General features: G+C 35.4%; 2 protein-coding genes across 2 annotated transcripts; one reads left to right on the top strand and one right to left on the bottom strand.

Moving 5' to 3' along the window:
- Window positions 1-958: 958 nt before the first annotated feature.
- On the top strand, window positions 959-9154 carry SQD2 (sulfoquinovosyldiacylglycerol 2). The gene is made up of 11 exons (XM_086450475.1): window positions 959-1533; window positions 4177-4243; window positions 4383-4453; window positions 6161-6278; window positions 6492-6565; window positions 6769-6824; window positions 6919-7002; window positions 7308-7395; window positions 7480-7557; window positions 8096-8152; window positions 8466-9154. The coding sequence occupies exons 1-11, from the start codon at window positions 1169-1171 to the stop codon at window positions 8959-8961; spliced, it is 1554 nt and encodes a 517-aa protein (XP_086306601.1). The 5' UTR covers window positions 959-1168; the 3' UTR covers window positions 8962-9154.
- A 6127-nt stretch (window positions 9155-15281) lies between these two features.
- Window positions 15282-17031, bottom strand: LOC147395566 (putative acetyltransferase At3g50280). Its single transcript, XM_086450845.1, has one exon. It carries the CDS (start codon window positions 16960-16962, stop codon window positions 15469-15471), a length of 1494 nt encoding a protein of 497 aa, XP_086306971.1. The 5' UTR covers window positions 16963-17031; the 3' UTR covers window positions 15282-15468.
- Between the last annotated feature and the right edge of the window lie 969 nt (window positions 17032-18000).

Below are 18000 nucleotides of genomic sequence, written 5' to 3'. Positions count from 1 at the left end.
AACTTATATCCAAATTCCAATTTCGATACATTGTTCATTTTAATTTCTAAAATATGTTTTTCCAGTGAATTCATCACTTTTATAATCAACGAATTCATTAATAACTCACAATTAAAAGCACTGATAAAACAAAATCGTTAGTATTTTATCAACAAATTCATAGATTATAAAAGTGACAAATTCACTGTAAAAGCATGTTTTAGGAATTAAAATGAATAGTGTATCGAAATTGAGATTTATTTATATTCAACACACGAAAGGGAGATTCACCCATTCTTTTTTGGAGTTGCTATTGGCACCCCAACTTTTATTTATCACATTCTAATTTTTTAAATTATTTATCACACTCCAATTAAAAATTAAAACACACTCTTCAAACATTGCAAATGGGGCTTAGACTCATAGTTCAGTTGGTTTGACATATTACAAAACAGCTTTGTGGTCATGGATTCAAGTCTATAAAAAATAAAAATAAAAAAATAAAATTATAAGGTTTGGCTCAAATCTTTATTGCAACATTACAAGCATTATAACTCTAGATCAAACAATTTTGGTATTTTTTTACAATTATGATTAGGCTCATATAAAATCCTAAACTTAAAAAAAATAATAAAAAAATCTAACAATTTTTTTTTAGAGAACAACTTTTGACACAAACTTTTATTTATTCTCAATTATTCACTTTTTTTTTTTATTGGGTAAATCTTCATTTCGTGCGTTGAATATAATGTAATTTTGAGTTTAGTACTGTTCATTTTAATTTTCAAAACATATTTTTCAGTGGAAAAACATGTTTTTGGGAATTAAAATGAACTAAATCGAAATTTTGACATAAGTTGTGCCCATTTTGGGAAATATTTCTTTTTTATTTTTAATTGAGGTGTAATAAAAAAAAGTTAGGGTGGCAACAATCGTTCTCTTTCTTAAGAGGGCTAAATAATAGAATTATCTAATATGATTTTATGACCAAACATCTTCTAATGGCATATGCTTATGTACTCAGAGCAAAGAAGGATTGTTTCCAATCCTTCCATGGTATATGCTCATATACTCTCCATTGATTCTCTCACTGTCGGAGAATATCCACTCAGAGAGACAGAGACTCCTCTAATTCACTCTATCACGCATCTCCTACAAAAATAATACTCAATCAACCAGACACCCCATCATGACTTCTCTCTCTATAAATCCTTCTTTATCTCCTCCCCCTCTCTGTGGCACCACCTTCTCTTCTTCCTCTTCTCTTAAATTCTTTCCTTCAGCCCTTAATGTTTCCTGTCTTCATCATCATTCAAGAAGAAAATCGAAAACCATTCGTTTACTAAGCACAAAAACGCGTTTTGTGCAATTTGTTGAAGTAAAAAGAGGGAGAGAAGTATCTGTTGCAGGAAATAACAAAATGTCCATTACAGAAGTGAGAAATGAAGAGGAAGGAGAAGAGGGTTCTCCTAGTTTGGAGGACATAGAAGGGTGTTCAGAAGGGAATTCGAAACCTCGACGAATTGCTCTCTTCGTAGAGCCTTCTCCTTTTGCGTGAGTGTCTAATTGAGCAACGGGTTTTGTTTTATTTAGTTTTAATTTGATGGGTTTGTAATTTTAGAGGTGATTTTGATTTGGTTCTTTGATATTTAGCTTTCCTCCCATTCAAGTGAATTTGTAGTTTAAGCTATAATTTAATTGGTTATAAATTAGACTCAATGGGTTTGATAAATTAAGCTTAAAATTTCTGTGGTTTTGTAGTTTAAGCTATAATTTAATTGGTTATAAATTAAATTAAATGGGTTTGATAATTGAGCTTCAATTTACTGTGTTTTTGTAGTTTAAGCTATAATTTAATTGGTTATTGTAGAAATACTGAATTTTTATTGATAATTCTTGGATGAATCTTACAAAAGCCCCAAGAGGGTATTTATAGACATTACATCAACCAAGATATATGAAAACTACCTAATATAAATATTCTAGAATATCCCAATTGATATATTCTAAATATCAATATATATTCCAGAATATCCTTCATCACAACCTTCCATTTGTGATGAGATACACTAACAATGATACAGTGTATCTCATGCATCTTATTCTCTAACATCCTCCCGCAATTGCATGGTCCTTTGAAAAAGGAATATGCAATTGGTTTTGTTGAATAATTGCTTGATCTCATTAATGGATATATTCATTGATCATCGAAGTGCAAATCATGCTTGCTAGTGGTCATCGTCTGTCTATTAAGTCCATCACTGTCGCATCCCGCTCTTTTTGAGTCTGTCGGAGCCGATAACTTATTAGACCAGATCTGTCATGATCTCTCCCAAAAGCATAAAAAATAGGATTGTGCCATTTAAATAAAAGAACTCTCGTTGGAGAGATTTTAGGTAGGAAAAAAAAATGAGATCGTATAACATGAATGTGTGAAATTGGGAGATTTGTAGAGATATAGAAGGAATTGTGATTTTTATTGGAAAAACAAAAAAAAAACCTAAAATAATAGCAAAGAAGAAAATAAAAGATATCTAGGTCCGGAACATAGAGAAAGATGGTATTTTTATGAAAAAAAAAAAAACACTAATAACGTAAAATGATTAAAATTCGGCGATGGCGGTGACGCCATTTCCAAAGAACGGCGCACCAAGATCGATTTGCTCAGTGGAGTTTGACCTCTGATACCATGTAGAAAATATGAATTTTATTGATAATTCTTGGATGAATCTTACAAAAGTCCCAATAGGGTATTTATAGACATTACATCAACCAAGATATATGAAAACTACCTAATATAAATATTCTAGAATATCCCAATTGATATATTCTAAATATCAATATATATTCTAGAATATCCTTCATCACAACCTTCCATTTGTGATGAGATACACTAACAATGATACAGTGTATCTCGTGCATCTTAATATAGTGCATCTTATTCTCTAACAATTATCAATTAGACTAAATGAGTTTGATAATTAAGCTTCAATCTACTGGACTTGCATAGTCATGGTTGTAATGTTGGTTGGTTTTGTGAGGTTAGTTGTATTTTAAGTGGATGTGTAATGTTTTCGAATGTTTTGTTGACTTGGAATTTTCTTGAATTTTGTGGTTTTAATTATAAGTTATAGTGGGTTTTGAAATTTAGCTCAAAATTTAGTACTTGTTAACTTAGTTGTAGTCCCGTATACCTGATCATCACTATCATCATTATCTTCAATATCAGTATCATCTATGTCTTATTGAGAATATTGGGGTCAGCAACATGAATCCTATTTAACCATTTAAATCTTTCTACATCGATATCTTCTATCGAGGCATGTATCTTTAGACCTTTACTTACTACCTTAATCCACAAACTTTTTGGCCTTCTTCTCAGCTTTTCTGAGCCTTGAACTTGTAGTAAAGCTCCTTCACATAGTTTCCATCATTGATCTTTATTATACACATTACACACCAAATAATTGTTGAGTGTATATTTTCCTCCACTCTTGGGTGTGTCATACCCTAGTTAAGTCCCGTGACCCTTTTATATTCATAGTTCTCACCTTTGCAACAGATTGATCTTTTGGAGCAGTTGGTTAGTTAATATGGTATTAGAGAGCTAGGTTCGTATAGGTCACGGGGTCGATTCTTTCCACTCTTATGGGTGAGGGGGAGTGTTGAGTGTATATTTTCCTCCACTCTTGGGTGTGTCATATCCAAATTATTCCCCGTGACCCTCTTATATTCATAGTTCACCCCCTCTCCAACAGATCGGTCTTTTGGAGTAGTTGGTTAGTTGACACATCTTAATTGACTTTCAGTTATTTTATGTCCTAATGGAGTTATTCCTAGATTCCTAGAATGTTCTCATTTCCTCTTCCCTATTCATACTAATCCATCTCAACATCCTCGTCTTTTCACGCTCATTATATGGACTTGTTATTTCTTGATTACTCATATTGATCTTCATGGAGTATAGATAGTTTCCTGCATAGGATGACTCTTACTTGTCTCTCTATCAATTTTGGTTGCAATGAATGCCTCAGTTCATCTGGAAATCGTCACAATGCTTTGATTGTGCAATTTAGAATCCGTGTTGTTTAGAAAGATGAAGAGACCATGCATGATCTTTTATTATTTACTTGACTATTGAAAACATGTGAACCTCATTAATAAATAGCTGTTATCTGTTGTTTTTTATTTTTGCAGTTATGTGTCTGGATATAAAAATCGTTTCCAGAATTTCATCAAATATCTACGTGAAATGGGAGACGAGGTAAATTACTTTTAGCTCCCTAGTTTCTTGATATAACATGGGTATGGGTTCCATTTTGTACTTTGATTTTCTTAACATTTCTTCTTTAACTTTAATGGCCATTGGGATCTGATGACCAACTTGTCAATGCTTGATATAGGTCATGGTTGTAACAACCCATGAAGGGGTGCCTCAGGAGTTCTATGGAGCAAAGCTAATTGGTTCACGGAGGTTACTTCGATTAATGCTCAAATTATCCATCATTATCAATTTAGATCGCCTACTACTTAATTTATTTAATGGATGAAACAAAATTCTTGTATCATTTCAAGGAATTTATTATCGAAATCACGTTATCCACTCTGTTGATTTATTATATGTATTTGCTTCCTATTTTAATGACAGTGGTAAACAGATTGGAATGCTTGAAGAAGAATTTCCTTTGGAATAGGTGATGAGAAGAAATATCTAGTAATTTGTAAAAAAAACTCATCTTAAATAATGGGAGGTTGTGATGTCTTAAAGCAATGAATACACCCTTATTGGGGAAATGGTTGTGCGCGCATGTGTGCTTTTACAAGTAAGGAGTCCATTTTATAGGCTTTTGGGGGTTAGGAGAATGGTCATCCCAGAATTTGGTGTTCAAAATAAATTTGAACGTTGCGAGATGGATATATTTCAAGTCATCCACTGCCATTGTAGATTTTTTAGGCACTCTTCTAAGGAGGATAGGAGAGTTTGTTAGTTGTATAACTAGGGCTATTTTTCCTAATAAAATCATTTTATTCAGCTATCCACAATTGTGTTATCACAAGTTCCTTGCCTCTTTTGTTTAGCATTCTCACATCCCCTCCAAGGTGGCTTGTTTTCTTTTGGGGCTTAGAAAGTTTTGTGGTGAGAATATATTGACTATGGACCAGATCATTCTTCGAAAGACATTTATTATCAATATTTGTGTAATTTGCAAACAGCATGGAGAATACGCAAATCATGTGCTCTTGATTACCCGATTGATAATAGACTGAAGAGCTTCTTATCTTATGCATTAGCACTAGTTGGATAGGCCAAGGTGAGTGGAGGTCTTTTGTGGTTGAAGACGTCTCACATTCTCCCTTTGTGGCAAGGCTCTTGGCACCTTCTCCTCTTTGCATTTTGTTGGGGAATTTGGAAAGAAAGAAATAGAGGGCTTTATGAAGGCCTCGAGGACTCTTTTGATTTGTTGATCCTAAATATCAAGGATCATAAAGTATTGGAAAGATAATACTTCTCATACTTTACCAATCAACAACAAAAATTAATTTTTCTCACATCGCATTTTAATATAGCTACTACTATGTTATTGTCCCCCAATTGAGTGATCCAACAAATGAACAAGGTTTTTTCTTAAAGAAATTAATGATGATGTTGATTCTGGTGACTTGATGACTTGTTTGAGGAACCAGGAATCTTTATCCTTCTTACATAGAGCTCAAGCTTTTAAAATTTTGGTACTCTTGCATTTTTGCTTTCTCCACCAGTGTAGAAATGTAGATCATGTATGTCAAATATACTAATGCAAATGAGATGAAGAAGATGATATAATAATTGCCAATAAGGTTGTTTTTTGATAGAAGATTCACATGGAATGTTTTTATTTTTTTAAAGTGTTCTTTTATATGTGTGGTCCATGTATCTGCCTGCAGAGCTGAGGATTTAGCCACGCTTTCTCCTCATGCCTCAAGGCCTAAGTCTCGTTTGCATAAGCCTCCTACAAACTAATTAGGGCTTAAAGTTTCGATCCTAGGTTCCCGTGCTTCACCATGCAGCAGGAATTTTTATACTCTAAATTGTTTTTTTTTTTTTGTTCTTTTCTCTTTTTGGATATTTGGATTGTTTATAAAACACTAGCTACACCTCTATATTTCTCTTATCGATGGTTCTCGTTTTGTTTCTTTGCAGTTTCCCCTGCCCCTGGTATAAAAATGTGCCCCTGTCACTAGCACTCAGCCCTAGAATTATCTCGGAGGTTGCAAACTTCAAGCCTGACATAATACATGCATCATCACCTGGAATAATGGCTAGTACCAACAAGTGTTTATTTTCTTTTGCTTAATATATTTTGCTAGAGTTGTATTGTTTTCTTCCTAAGGAGCTCATCCTCCCTATTTTTTTCAATTGTTCAATGATCCTTGGGATTCATACAACGTGAATCTTGAGAACCATCCAACACTATGTTCCCAAGGAGATCATCCTCTTAAGGATGGACATGATTTCTAATTTTGTGCTACAGGTATTCGGTGCTCTAATCATTGCAAAGCTCTTATGTGTTCCTATAGTGATGTCATATCACACTCATGTTCCAATGTGAGTTTGGTTCCTATTATTTCTTACTAAGAAAGTTCTTAGGCATAATCTTTTTAACAAGGGCACACCACTTTTTAGTTTTTTCCCCCCATGTTGGATACATATTTACATGTGGGCACAACCCATGACATATACTGCATGTAAGATAGTGTCGCCCTTCATTTAAATGATGTCATATTGACCCATGGTTTGTTCATCTGCAGATACATTCCAAGATACACCTTTAGTTGGCTAGTGAAACCAATGTGGATGGTCATAAGTATGTAAGCTTATATTTAATGTTCCCTTGTTTCAAGACTGAAGTTGGATATTTCGATGCTTAGGTCACTAACCTTTCATGTTCTCTTTGTTAGAGTTTCTTCACAGGGCTGCTGATCTTACGTTGGTTCCATCAGCTGCCATTAGGAGGGATCTCCAAGAAGCTCGGGTAACAGCAGGTGAAAACAAGCAATCTATATTTCTATTATTGATGGTTCTCATTATTTTCGTAAGTTTTCTTAATTTCTTGCCACTATGTTATCTTCCGAACATGGCTGACCTCCAACAATTTAGATGATGATGATGACGACGATGATATCTTTTCAAAATATTATATGGTTCTCCACTCATCACACGTCCACATAACTCCATATTATAGAAGTCTTGTGAAACCCCTTGTATTTATTTCCATGCATACTTTATGATTGAGTTTGTATGATACGTCTCTTGAATACAATACTAATGTGTTCCTTACTTGTTTTAGCTAATAAGATACGTCTTTGGAATAAGGGTGTTGATTCTGAAAGCTTCCACCCCCGTTTCCGGAGCCATGAAATGCGATTAAGACTAAGGTATGGAATTTGTTTTATTCTCCCTCTCTCAACTGATTGTCGCAGGTAGGACTGTCCTCTAAATTTTTATTTTCTGCCTAACAGCAATGGTGAACCTGAAAAGCCTTTGATAATTCACGTTGGACGACTAGGAGTCGAGAAGAGTTTGGATTTCCTTAAAAAGTAAGTTCTTCATCTTCTTTATTTTTGAATTTTTAGGCTCTCCACCTTCAAATATTGAATTTCTTGGAGAATATCTTGCCCTCATTGCGGTTCATTAATTTGACTTCTTCTTCTTTTATTTTTATTTTTTATTAAAGTAGGTAACTTTGTAAAATTACCATACATTATCCAAATAAAGCGAAAAAAAATTTTATTTTCTCTAAACCCTTGGAAATTAGTCTAGTTTCCCTTGTCAACTTTCTTCTTTTGCTTGGCACAAAAAGTAAAACCCAAAACATAATGCGTTATGAGTTTCCTTCTCTCTCTCCAATGTTTAGAAGCTCGACATATGGAGAGGACTTCATTAGTTGCTAAATCGAGTTGTTTCATAACTCAAGTCAAGTACACATAAAACACTGATGGTATCTTTACTAGGGTTCATAAAATTCCTTGTACTTTTATATAATTTCTACTACTTACTTTGTAGTATGTTAGGGTAGTGCTTGTATGAGTTGATCTCTGTTGCAACCTTTGACATCTAGAACACGTGATTGAGCAGGGTCATGGATAGGCTTCCAGAAGCACGGATCGCTTTTATTGGTGATGGGCCATATAGGTAAGGTACTCTTGACATCTCAGGAAGATTCCTTTGTTTCTTAGACAAACAAAAGAGCCGGGATAAGAAATTCAATTCAAATGTACTTCTCTCACCTCCAAATTCCAAAATAGATGAGAGGAGGTTCATCTTATACACCAAAAACACAGTCTATACATGAATTTTCCATGACAATGGAAGATTCTAAAGGCTTTAAAGCTTTGATTGGTTTAATGTTTCAACTAGCTTGGAAATCAAAATATTTAAGATACAATAGAATCTTTGAAATAATGGAAATGTTATAGAATTCATAAACGACATGGTTATTGAACAGGGAGGAGTTGGAGAACATGTTCTCCGGCATGCCTGCAGTATTCACGGGGATGTTACTAGGTGAGGAGCTCTCTCAAGCATATGCCAGTGGAGATGTTTTCGTGATGCCATCAGAATCCGAGACTCTTGGGCTTGTTGTCTTGGAGTCCATGTCTTCGGGTGTTCCCGTGGTTGCAGTTCGTGCTGGGGGAATCCCAGACATAATTGCCGAGGATCAAGATGGGAAGACCGGTTTCCTTTATAATCCTGGTGATCTCGAGGACTGTTTAAGCAAATTGATGCCTCTGTTGTCTAATCACGAGTTAAGAGAAACTGTTGGGAAAGCTGCACGGGAAGACATGGAGAAGTACGATTGGCGAGCAGCCACACGTATGATAAGGAATGAGCAATACAATGCAGCCATTTGGTTTTGGCGGAAAAAGAGAGCACAACTACTGAGACCCATACAATGGTTGTTTAGAGGGATTTTCCGCTCACCCGAAGTAAAATATGGATAATGTAAGATGTATTAAGGTGTTCATTTGTATGGTTATGTCCTCGGCTCAAAAGTAGTCCTAGGACTTGTAATTGTTGGTTGTTTGTAGGGATTATTTTGGGCTCAAAGTAAGCCATTTGTTAGGGATGAATATGTGATTGATTGTATGTAACTTTGTATTAATATTTATTTGTTTATATTATGGATTTATTAAATTTGATCTCTTGCATGGTTCTTGTGGGTTTCTCTTTGGGTGGATGGAATTAAAGTTTCGGAACGTTTTGTCCTGGACATTTTGGTTTCGGCCAAGATCAAAATGGAACATTGAATGTTTCATTCGATATTATCTTGATTTCTCACGATTGAAATATAGCGTCGTGACGAGATTTTAAACCTTGGCTTCAAACAATTCACATGGCTTACTTTTTCATATTCTCTTTAACAAAATTAGACAAACACCTCCTCAGCCAACCTAACCCAATTATCATTGAGATGGAAGAGCTTGTGTGCAAACAGCCAGTCTCACAAGGAAAAGTCACATCAGGATTGTGTGTTGTCGATATGATATCATATCGTAATAGTAGGTCAAGACATTGATTTGTTTCTGATGTTAATTGGTTAGGTCTCGGGCTGGCAGAATGGGTCCCTCAGCCCTTAAATTTGGGCAGAAGTATTCAAATTTTTTAGATAGATGTCGACTTTAAGTGTAAGTTTGGACCTAGTGTTGGGTTCAATTATGGATCTTATTCATTATTTTGATTCCCATTTTGGGTAAGTGATGTAATTCTTTGCCCACTGTTTCATACTTACTTTTCATGGGACTAAGCCATGGATCACCGCCCATGTTCTTGGACTAGATTTCCAACTTGGGTTAGGGCGAGGTGATGTCGACGTGGTTTTAAAAATCATCCGAGGTCAAGATGACACACCCAAGTCTTAGCATCGCTCATGAATGAGACAAAATGTGATCACTTTTCTTCTTCTTTCTTGTTCAAAGATCTAGAAGAAGAAAACAAAATAATTCCCATTTGTCTAAGATAACCCAGATGACTTGCCATCTTGGTATCGTTCATGAACGAGATGAGACCAAAAATCGAGATTCAATACCATGCTCCGTCCATTGGCTTTGTTGATGTGATACGAAATTCAACTTTGTTACCCTAGCATTTACTTTGGTGTAATGATTTTCTAAGGCCACCTCTCACATATGCCCCCATCACAAAACCGTAGATCATTTGCCTCAGGATGCGTAGACCATAAATTTTTTATTGTGTATCTTAGGCAAATGATCTACGGTTTTATGATGGGGGTGTCAGATTATCACAACTCTTTACTTTACAAAGAGGAGTCCTAAAGGGAGTCATAAAGATAGTTATAGGTATCTCATGGTCAGTCCAGATTGAATGTAAATATTTGCACACACAATAGACAGAAGATAGTTTAATAAATTCATGAATTTAAAACTTAGGATATTTACGAAAAAGTGATCAACTTTTGACGAATTCCGGCTCATTGTTCATTTTAATTACCAAACGTGAACGAAAACGAAATCAAAAGTTTTTAAAGTGACAATTTCATAGGTTTAAAGTGACTAATTGGAAATAGTCACTTTAAAACCAACGAATTTGTTATCGTTCTGATTTTTTTTATCAAAACATGATCATTCACGTTTCGGTAATTAAAATGAATAGTTTGCCAGAATCTTAAATAGCTCATTTTTAGCTAACGAAATGGTAATTCACCCTTAAAACGTTCCAAGACCTAACAATGAAGTCCACCAGTTTCTCTCTTATTTAATGCATTTACCAACTAGACCAAATCGTGGACCCGATCTGACCATAAAATCGGTTTGATTAGTAGACCTCGGGTTGTGTCAATATTTCCCTTTTTATCGATATAAATGAAGATCACATTTTTTTAAAAGCTATAAATGAAGATAACTTGCCTTACAAGACTGAGAATCAGTTGTCCTTTATGATTAAAATATAGGGGTTTTTAGTAATTCAAGCTCCTAACTTTCACAAATTAGGACTTCAGGCCTCATCTCTTATGAATTGAGAGCTTACCCTCAAAAGTTGCTACATCAGCAAAAAGTATATTTAATACCCAAAATGCCCTTTACCCTATTCTGATGCTAAATATGTTATTGCCATTCTTTGCATGTGTAATTATTACACATTTTCATAATATAATTTATTTCTTTCACCTTTCCGTAATTTTTGTTGACGCTTTCATCGGAATAGTTGAAGAAGAAGACTTCAAACGGAGATAATATTTCAAAAGAAGATTGAAAACACATATACGAAAAAGAAGAAGATGTAATTGAAAAATAGGAAAACACCTCTGTAACCAAATGTATTACCTTTGTACTGTAGTGTAATTTATTTGTAACGCAACGCATTATCGAATGATATCAGACTTTATAAAGGCATCATGTGTATATTATCATGCCATGCTAAGTCGTTACGCATTTTTGCAGGTGTAATTATTACACTTTTTCATAATGCAATATATTTTTCTTACCTCACTATCCTTTTCGTTAAAGCTTTCATTGGAATAGTTGAAGAAGATGAAGATTTCAAATGGAGAGGAATAAGATTTTTGATGGAGAAGAAGTTTTAGAAGAAGATTTCAAATGAAAAAAAATGTAATTAAAAAATAGGAAAGCGCCTTGGTAATGAAGTGTATTACCATTGTATCGTAGTGTAATTTATTTGTAATGCAACATATTATCTAATGATATCAAACTTAATAAAGACATCATGACTCATGTGTATATCATTGCACCATGCTGAGGGGTCATGTGTACTATTATCTTATTTACTTTTCTCTTTTTTTTATACATTTTTTACTATGAGAAAGATGAGACAAATGGATGTAAAGTATGGAGACTGGAGCTTGTATATACGTGATTTTTTATATCTGAAGATCACCTCTATGAGGATTTGGAGTCGTCATCATTCTTTTTTAGAAAAGGGTGTGAATGATCACTCGGAAGGTATTTTTTTTTTAAGTTATCGTTTTAGCATTGTAGTGACTCTTATATGGATTAGGACATCGATCCACCTAAGATCTAGATAATGGTTAATTAGATAAAAGGGAAAGTGTTAGGCACCCCCATCTCTTCATCAAATGGTGGTAATTTCGAAAGAAATGGTCATTTTTAATAAAAATGATTAAATAATAAAAAACTAATGATCAATACCTTATACCCTTAGAAGTAGGGGGTTTACAATGGGCTCGAATTATAGGGTCATCTAATTAAAAGAGAGAATCCTTATCAAAATCTAGCCTTAAGAACATAGTATTGAAAAATGTTGGCTAATGGCTAGGAACTCATTCTCATGGGTTGAGAAGGGTCCAATTATAGATTGCCCCAAAGCAAGTTGAGTAAGTTGTGTGCAAAGGGTGTTTAAGGGTTTAAAATGAATTTATTTTGTTTTGAAGGTGGTTACAACCTCTACACTTTTGACCGAACCGAAGTTCGATCCACCAGAGGTAGGGGACATCTTAAAGGTTTTCTAAAAAAAATTAAAAAGTAAAGGAGGAAAAAATAGAAGAGGAGGATAGAGAGGGGAGAGATTGGAAATTTACATAAATGAAAATCCTATACTAGATCCACATTGAGGCTTGAACCTTCCTTCTACTTCTTCTTCTTGAGTCCTTAGTAGATTTATATAAATTTCTTTTTTAGAGAAAATGAAGTTAACAAGAGAGGAGGTGAGTTGAGTAAAATGAGACTAAGAGATTTTTGAGTTTTTTGAGGACTTGAGAGCATGAGCCTTTTTAGAGGTATGGGGGTGGTATTTATAGGTTTCTTGGGTTGTTCTTGTTAGAAGTGTCAAAGGTAAAGGGTTGAAGGCTAATGGCATGGGGTGTAAACATTGGAAGGATGTTATTTTGAGGTTAAAAATGGGTATTTGTGGAAGGTGATGGGAATGAGTCATTTTTTACTCAAATGGATTGGATTCTTCAACCCACATGGGTTGAGTGTTAGGTGAGGTTAAGAGGTGTGTGTATTTGGTTAAGAGAATAGCTAGCGTAAGGGATTATGTGATTAGGTTTTGAGATGGTGGAAGAGATGGTGACAAGTGTCCCAAGAGTATGGGTTTGTGTGTTAGGTGAGTTGATTAAGGAGAAAGGTGTGAGTTGGGTTTATTTAGATGTAGTGATGGGCGTAGGTTATGACATAGGTGTGGATTGATTTACTTTTTAAGGATGATGATGGGGTTAGTTAGAAGAATTTAGGAGGTAAGAGGTGGTGGTGACAAGTGTCCCCCTTGATGATCAAGGGTTGCATAAACCCTGATTGGTGTTGATCATAGGTATGGATATGGATAAAGGTATGGATTTTAGATTTGGGATTGATTGGGTTAAGCTTTTGACTTGGTGAGGATTTTGGGTTTTAGGATTGGCTTGAGTCTAGGGTTAGGGCTAGAGTTGAATTACATGGGATTAGGGTTAGGTTAGGTAAAGACATTAGCTAAGGTTACGTTTATTTTAGAGTGGAGCTAAAATGGGATTTAGGGATTGAATCTTGATGGGTCTTAGGTGGGCTTAGAACGTTTTCGATTTCGAGATTAGAAGAGCAAAAGGTGGTGGGCTTATAAGATCTTATTGTGGGTCCATGAAGCATTTAGGGGCCTTCAGGGCCTTTGATTTGATCAAAATACTGAATTTCGAGGATTTGGTTAAATCCGCTTGAAGGATTTTACTAGAAAATCAATTTTTTGGGTCCTTTCAAATTGGGGTCCATTTAAATCGGGGTATCTACAAAGCTAATACTAGAAGTTTCGTTACGTAAAAATTGAGCTTTGTTGTTATTAATCATGCAAAAATAGGCCAATATATCAATAGCTTAAAGGTGTAAAAAGAGAGGAGAAAGCAAAATACCTACAATCAAAGTTCATGGAGAATGAATATGCATGAAAAAATGACGAAATAAACTTCAATGAAAAGTTTTGTGTAAAATTGTTCGTATCATCTACCATGTACTAGATTTCAGGTCTAGGTAATAACTCCCAAGACAAATTGGACAAAGTTGAGTGATATTTCGGTCTTTTGATCATGTGTAAAGGTGAAATGCCAATTCATAAGAGATAAGGCCTAATACGAGTCCGAATCACTAAAATCCCCTAATGCAAAAGCATAAAAATTTACAGTTGTTAACAAATGTGGCATTTTGATCACATGTGACATGACATAAACCTTGTCGAAGATGTGTATTAGGGACTTCAAGAAAGTTACAAGTGTATAATTTTGATTTGTAGGGATTGTACTTGAGTTATTATGAGTGAATTCTCTTGATCACTGTGGATTAAACCAAGGCCTTTACTTTAACCATAGTATTGGTTCACATAAATGCATGGCTTTTTACGTGCTATCTGATTCATCCTCTAAACCTCAAGACCAACATAGGAATTTTGGAGGCTAAAAACGATGAAAATTTGAGGAGAATAGAATAATCAAAGGTCATTTATTGGAAATGATGGATTGAAGATGAGGTTGAATAGATTAAAACTTTAAAACAATATATATATATATATGTTTATTGTTTTTTTAGAAAATCAAGGATTTTTTATTAGAAGTTGAAGATGGGGATATTTGAGTCATTTTCTTTAGTCTATTAAAGACCAAGATCAAGGGGCATGCCATGAGTTTTAAAACAAAGGGGGGTGTCTTAAATATTCATCAAAACGTGCAGGGTTTGTCTATATTTGTGTTGACTTAACCAAATTGAGTCAATGATTTGTCTCCTCAAGTTGAGTGTGATTGAATTTTGGGTAGCGTCACCTAGAAGTTAAAACCCCAATCAAACTGAGTCGAATCGGTCGAGTTTTAAAAACAATGATATTTATATAGCCGTGATGAGGTTAATTTCGGCGTAGCTTCAACTCACGTGATGAAAACCATCTTCTAATCAAAAAAGCCCAAACATATATGGCTAAAGACAAGAGGTCGCCATTTATCTACCTTCGACGAAGTGAGAAAGAGTTTGGCTATCGTGACAATTAACCACACTCCCACTTTGACTATGACCTTTTAAAACAAATAGTTGTGGACTTGTGGCCTAAACTATTAGCTTTTTAAAACAAAATTTAAAAAGAAACGTTTTTTTTTCCTCTTAACAACTATTGAAATTTTAAATGCCAATCTAATGCTACAAAATTAATTTTTTTAATTATTAAAATTTTATGATTTTTCAAATTGAAGACATACATACCCTCTCGACCTTGATGTTATTATGGAAACTAATCCACTGAGGTACTAAATTTATTGATCATGATCAATCGATATGGTCAACACATTTGATGTATCACACTTTAAGCGAGTTACCGATCATGCTCAATGTTAGATTTATGTGTCTTTTATAATAATCGTCCAAATTCATAACACTCAACTAAATTATCATCGAAGATCTCGATTGATGCTACGTGTTCAAATCAACACAACTAAACCTAACATTTTTTTTTAATGGTACAAGCGATTAATTGATCTTTTACATAAAATAAAAACGACACAATCCATCTCAACCCATGATCGATACATATTGCATGAACTCTGTATCGTTCTCAAGCCCCATCATCGTATCTGGAGCCAAACAAACCTCGAGATCCACACTCCCCCCACCTTCTCTTCCAGGAAAAGCCGATATCTTACCATCAAACTTATTCGCTCGACCGCTACGGACAGCCAATGGCCGGCCCCACCCGAAATCATTATCGTACATAGGGAATCTTGGAGAGCTTCCCATCGTAATTGATGCACCATCGAAGTTACCAAGTGGGAAACACCTCGGGTTCTTCTCCCAATCCTCAACACCCCGGCGCACGGTAGCATCATCGTGAGCTACTACGTTTTGGTGTAACAAACCTGCGCACCATCGCAGATCTCGAGAAAGAATATCCCCTGTCAACGCTACTGTTGGGATGCTTTGAATCGCGTTCCCAAAGTAGTACGGATCGATTTTCGGTTCTAATCGATGGCGACAGTTAACAGCCATTCGAAACGTTGTTGGTTTTGTCGGTGCCAGCTTTCTCGCTCTTGTGATCGAACGCCAGAGCTGAGCAGAGAGAGATTGGAAAGACGAGATCATGACTGTAGGATCTAGGGTTCCGATTTCCGTTACGGAAACTTCAGATTTCGTAACGGCGTTCTTCAACCAGCTCTCCAAAACTGACGTTATCTTTCCGTTACTGTTATTTTTCTCAGCTCCATTGATCTTCCTGTTATCGTGGATCTGTTTCCCCAATATTTCAATGGCGTCAGTAAATCCGTCATCCAAACGTTTCCACGTTAAACCATTCGCTCTCGATTTCAGCTTCAGAATCGATTCTCTACTAAAATGAAAGATCCTCTCTCGTAACGGCGCGTTAACGTCGAACGTTACTTTTGGAGCTCCATCAGGGAATTTAAGAATCGCAGGAGAATCCTTCACGAAATTGCGTCGAAAATCAGGTTTCCTCGAGATCTTCATCACTCCTTTACAAACTTCCGCAAACGTATTAAAGAAATTCCAGAACGAAGTTCCATCAGTAACGGCGTGATTCACGGCACAACCGATAAAAACACCGTCAGCTAACTCCGTTACCTGAACAGCAACAATCGGCTTAAAATGGCCGTCATAGCTAATAACGCCGTCAAAAGAGAATAACTCTTTAACGGAAACCGGAACATAATTTGGGGAAAGAATGTCACGGATGGACACGTGAACGGCATTGGCGTGTACGAAGTCGACACCGGCGTCATTACAGGTGATGTGTACATATCCATGGGAATCTGTAGTCAGACGTCCGGCGAGAGCCGGAAAGTGTGTCAGAGTCCGGGAGAGAGATTGTTTGAGGAGATTGACAAGTGAGTCGATTGGAAAAGGAGGACGAGTGAATAAAACGCCCTTTTGGATGTATTGGCAGGAAAGCATGGGAAGATCAGAGACGGAGAGTTTGAGAGTTTTGATAGAAGATTTGTGGTCTGGAGTTACTGTGCATCGAGATATGATGGTTAGGGAAGATAACGCAGGCATTTTTGTTTCTCGTTCTTTGTTTCTTTTTTGTATCTAATCTAATAAAGAGAGTTTGTGTGAGAGAGGGAAGAATGTGGCGGGGTATTTATAGGGGGAGAAATGGTGGCGGGGTTCATATGCACTTGAGAGAGAAGTTATTGGGTAGGGGAGTTTCTTTGAATTAAGTCCATTTTGTGTTTTTTTTTTTTTATGATTACATGAGGGTCACAGGTCACTATGGTATTTCAATTCATGTTCTCTGGTTTTTGGCCCACCTTTGTTGAATCCAAATTATAACCCTAATAATTTGATTGTTTTCTTGGCTAGTTAATTATTGATGCCTCATAATATGCATTGAATAGGGTTAGCTTGACTATAGTTTTAGAAATCGTCTAATCGATTTGACTCATTTGGATTTTGAGGTGATTCTTTCACACTTGTTGAGTCAGCTTGAAAACTTGAACGAATCGAATTGAAATTTGACCAAGTCAATTCTATTTTCAGAAGAGTCTTATTGGGTTGATACGGGATTTACTATGATTTTCAGTATTTTGACGTGGAAGTGCGCATCTAATCGTAGATGGTTTTTACTCGTATTGGAAGGTAACACATCTACAGTTATGTACGCACCTCCATGTCAGAATTGTAATTAGAATCACAGTAAATCCTGTGTCATTCCAACATTAGTGTTTTAAAAAATCCTTTAATATATTAAAGAAGCCTCAATAATGTTAGTCTTATAAATTTTGGTCTATTTCATTTTATTGTTGTCTTGTAAAATTTTCCTTTTAGTTTGACTAGTATGCGTCTATATGAATATTGTGGAGGATAAAAATTCCCAACCAATAGGATCACCATGTGTAAGCCACCATAATAAGTAATAAGAGTCGACCCTGCAAACTATATGAGGTCAATTTGAGTCATCGAGATATCAAGGATTGGATGCCTAATTAACATAAGAAATACTCAAACAGAAAAAATGATTTTCTAGAAAATTCGACCACAATCAAGGATGAATAAATCAATCCCACAAAAAAAAAAACTCTATAAATAAAGGTT

The sequence above is a fragment of the Akebia trifoliata genome, chromosome 8, assembly GCF_017979445.1.
Source record: "Akebia trifoliata isolate Shusen 1 chromosome 8, ASM1797944v1, whole genome shotgun sequence".
NCBI lineage: Eukaryota > Viridiplantae > Streptophyta > Magnoliopsida > Ranunculales > Lardizabalaceae > Akebia > Akebia trifoliata.
This window is presented reverse-complemented; position numbering and strand designations above follow the sequence as displayed.

Bases quoted from the DNA above. Each gene is read 5' to 3' on its own strand.
- SQD2 (XM_086450475.1), top strand. From the start codon at position 1,169: ATGACTTCTCTCTCTATAAATCCTTCTTTATCTCCTCCCCCTCTCTGT. The intron at 6,279-6,491 runs GCTAGTACCAAC...TTTGTGCTACAG, and splicing joins CATCATCACCTGGAATAATG to GTATTCGGTGCTCTAATCAT. The intron at 7,558-8,095 runs GTAAGTTCTTCA...GTGATTGAGCAG, and splicing joins AGTTTGGATTTCCTTAAAAA to GGTCATGGATAGGCTTCCAG.
- LOC147395566 (XM_086450845.1), bottom strand. From the start codon at position 16,962: ATGCCTGCGTTATCTTCCCTAACCATCATATCTCGATGCACAGTAACT.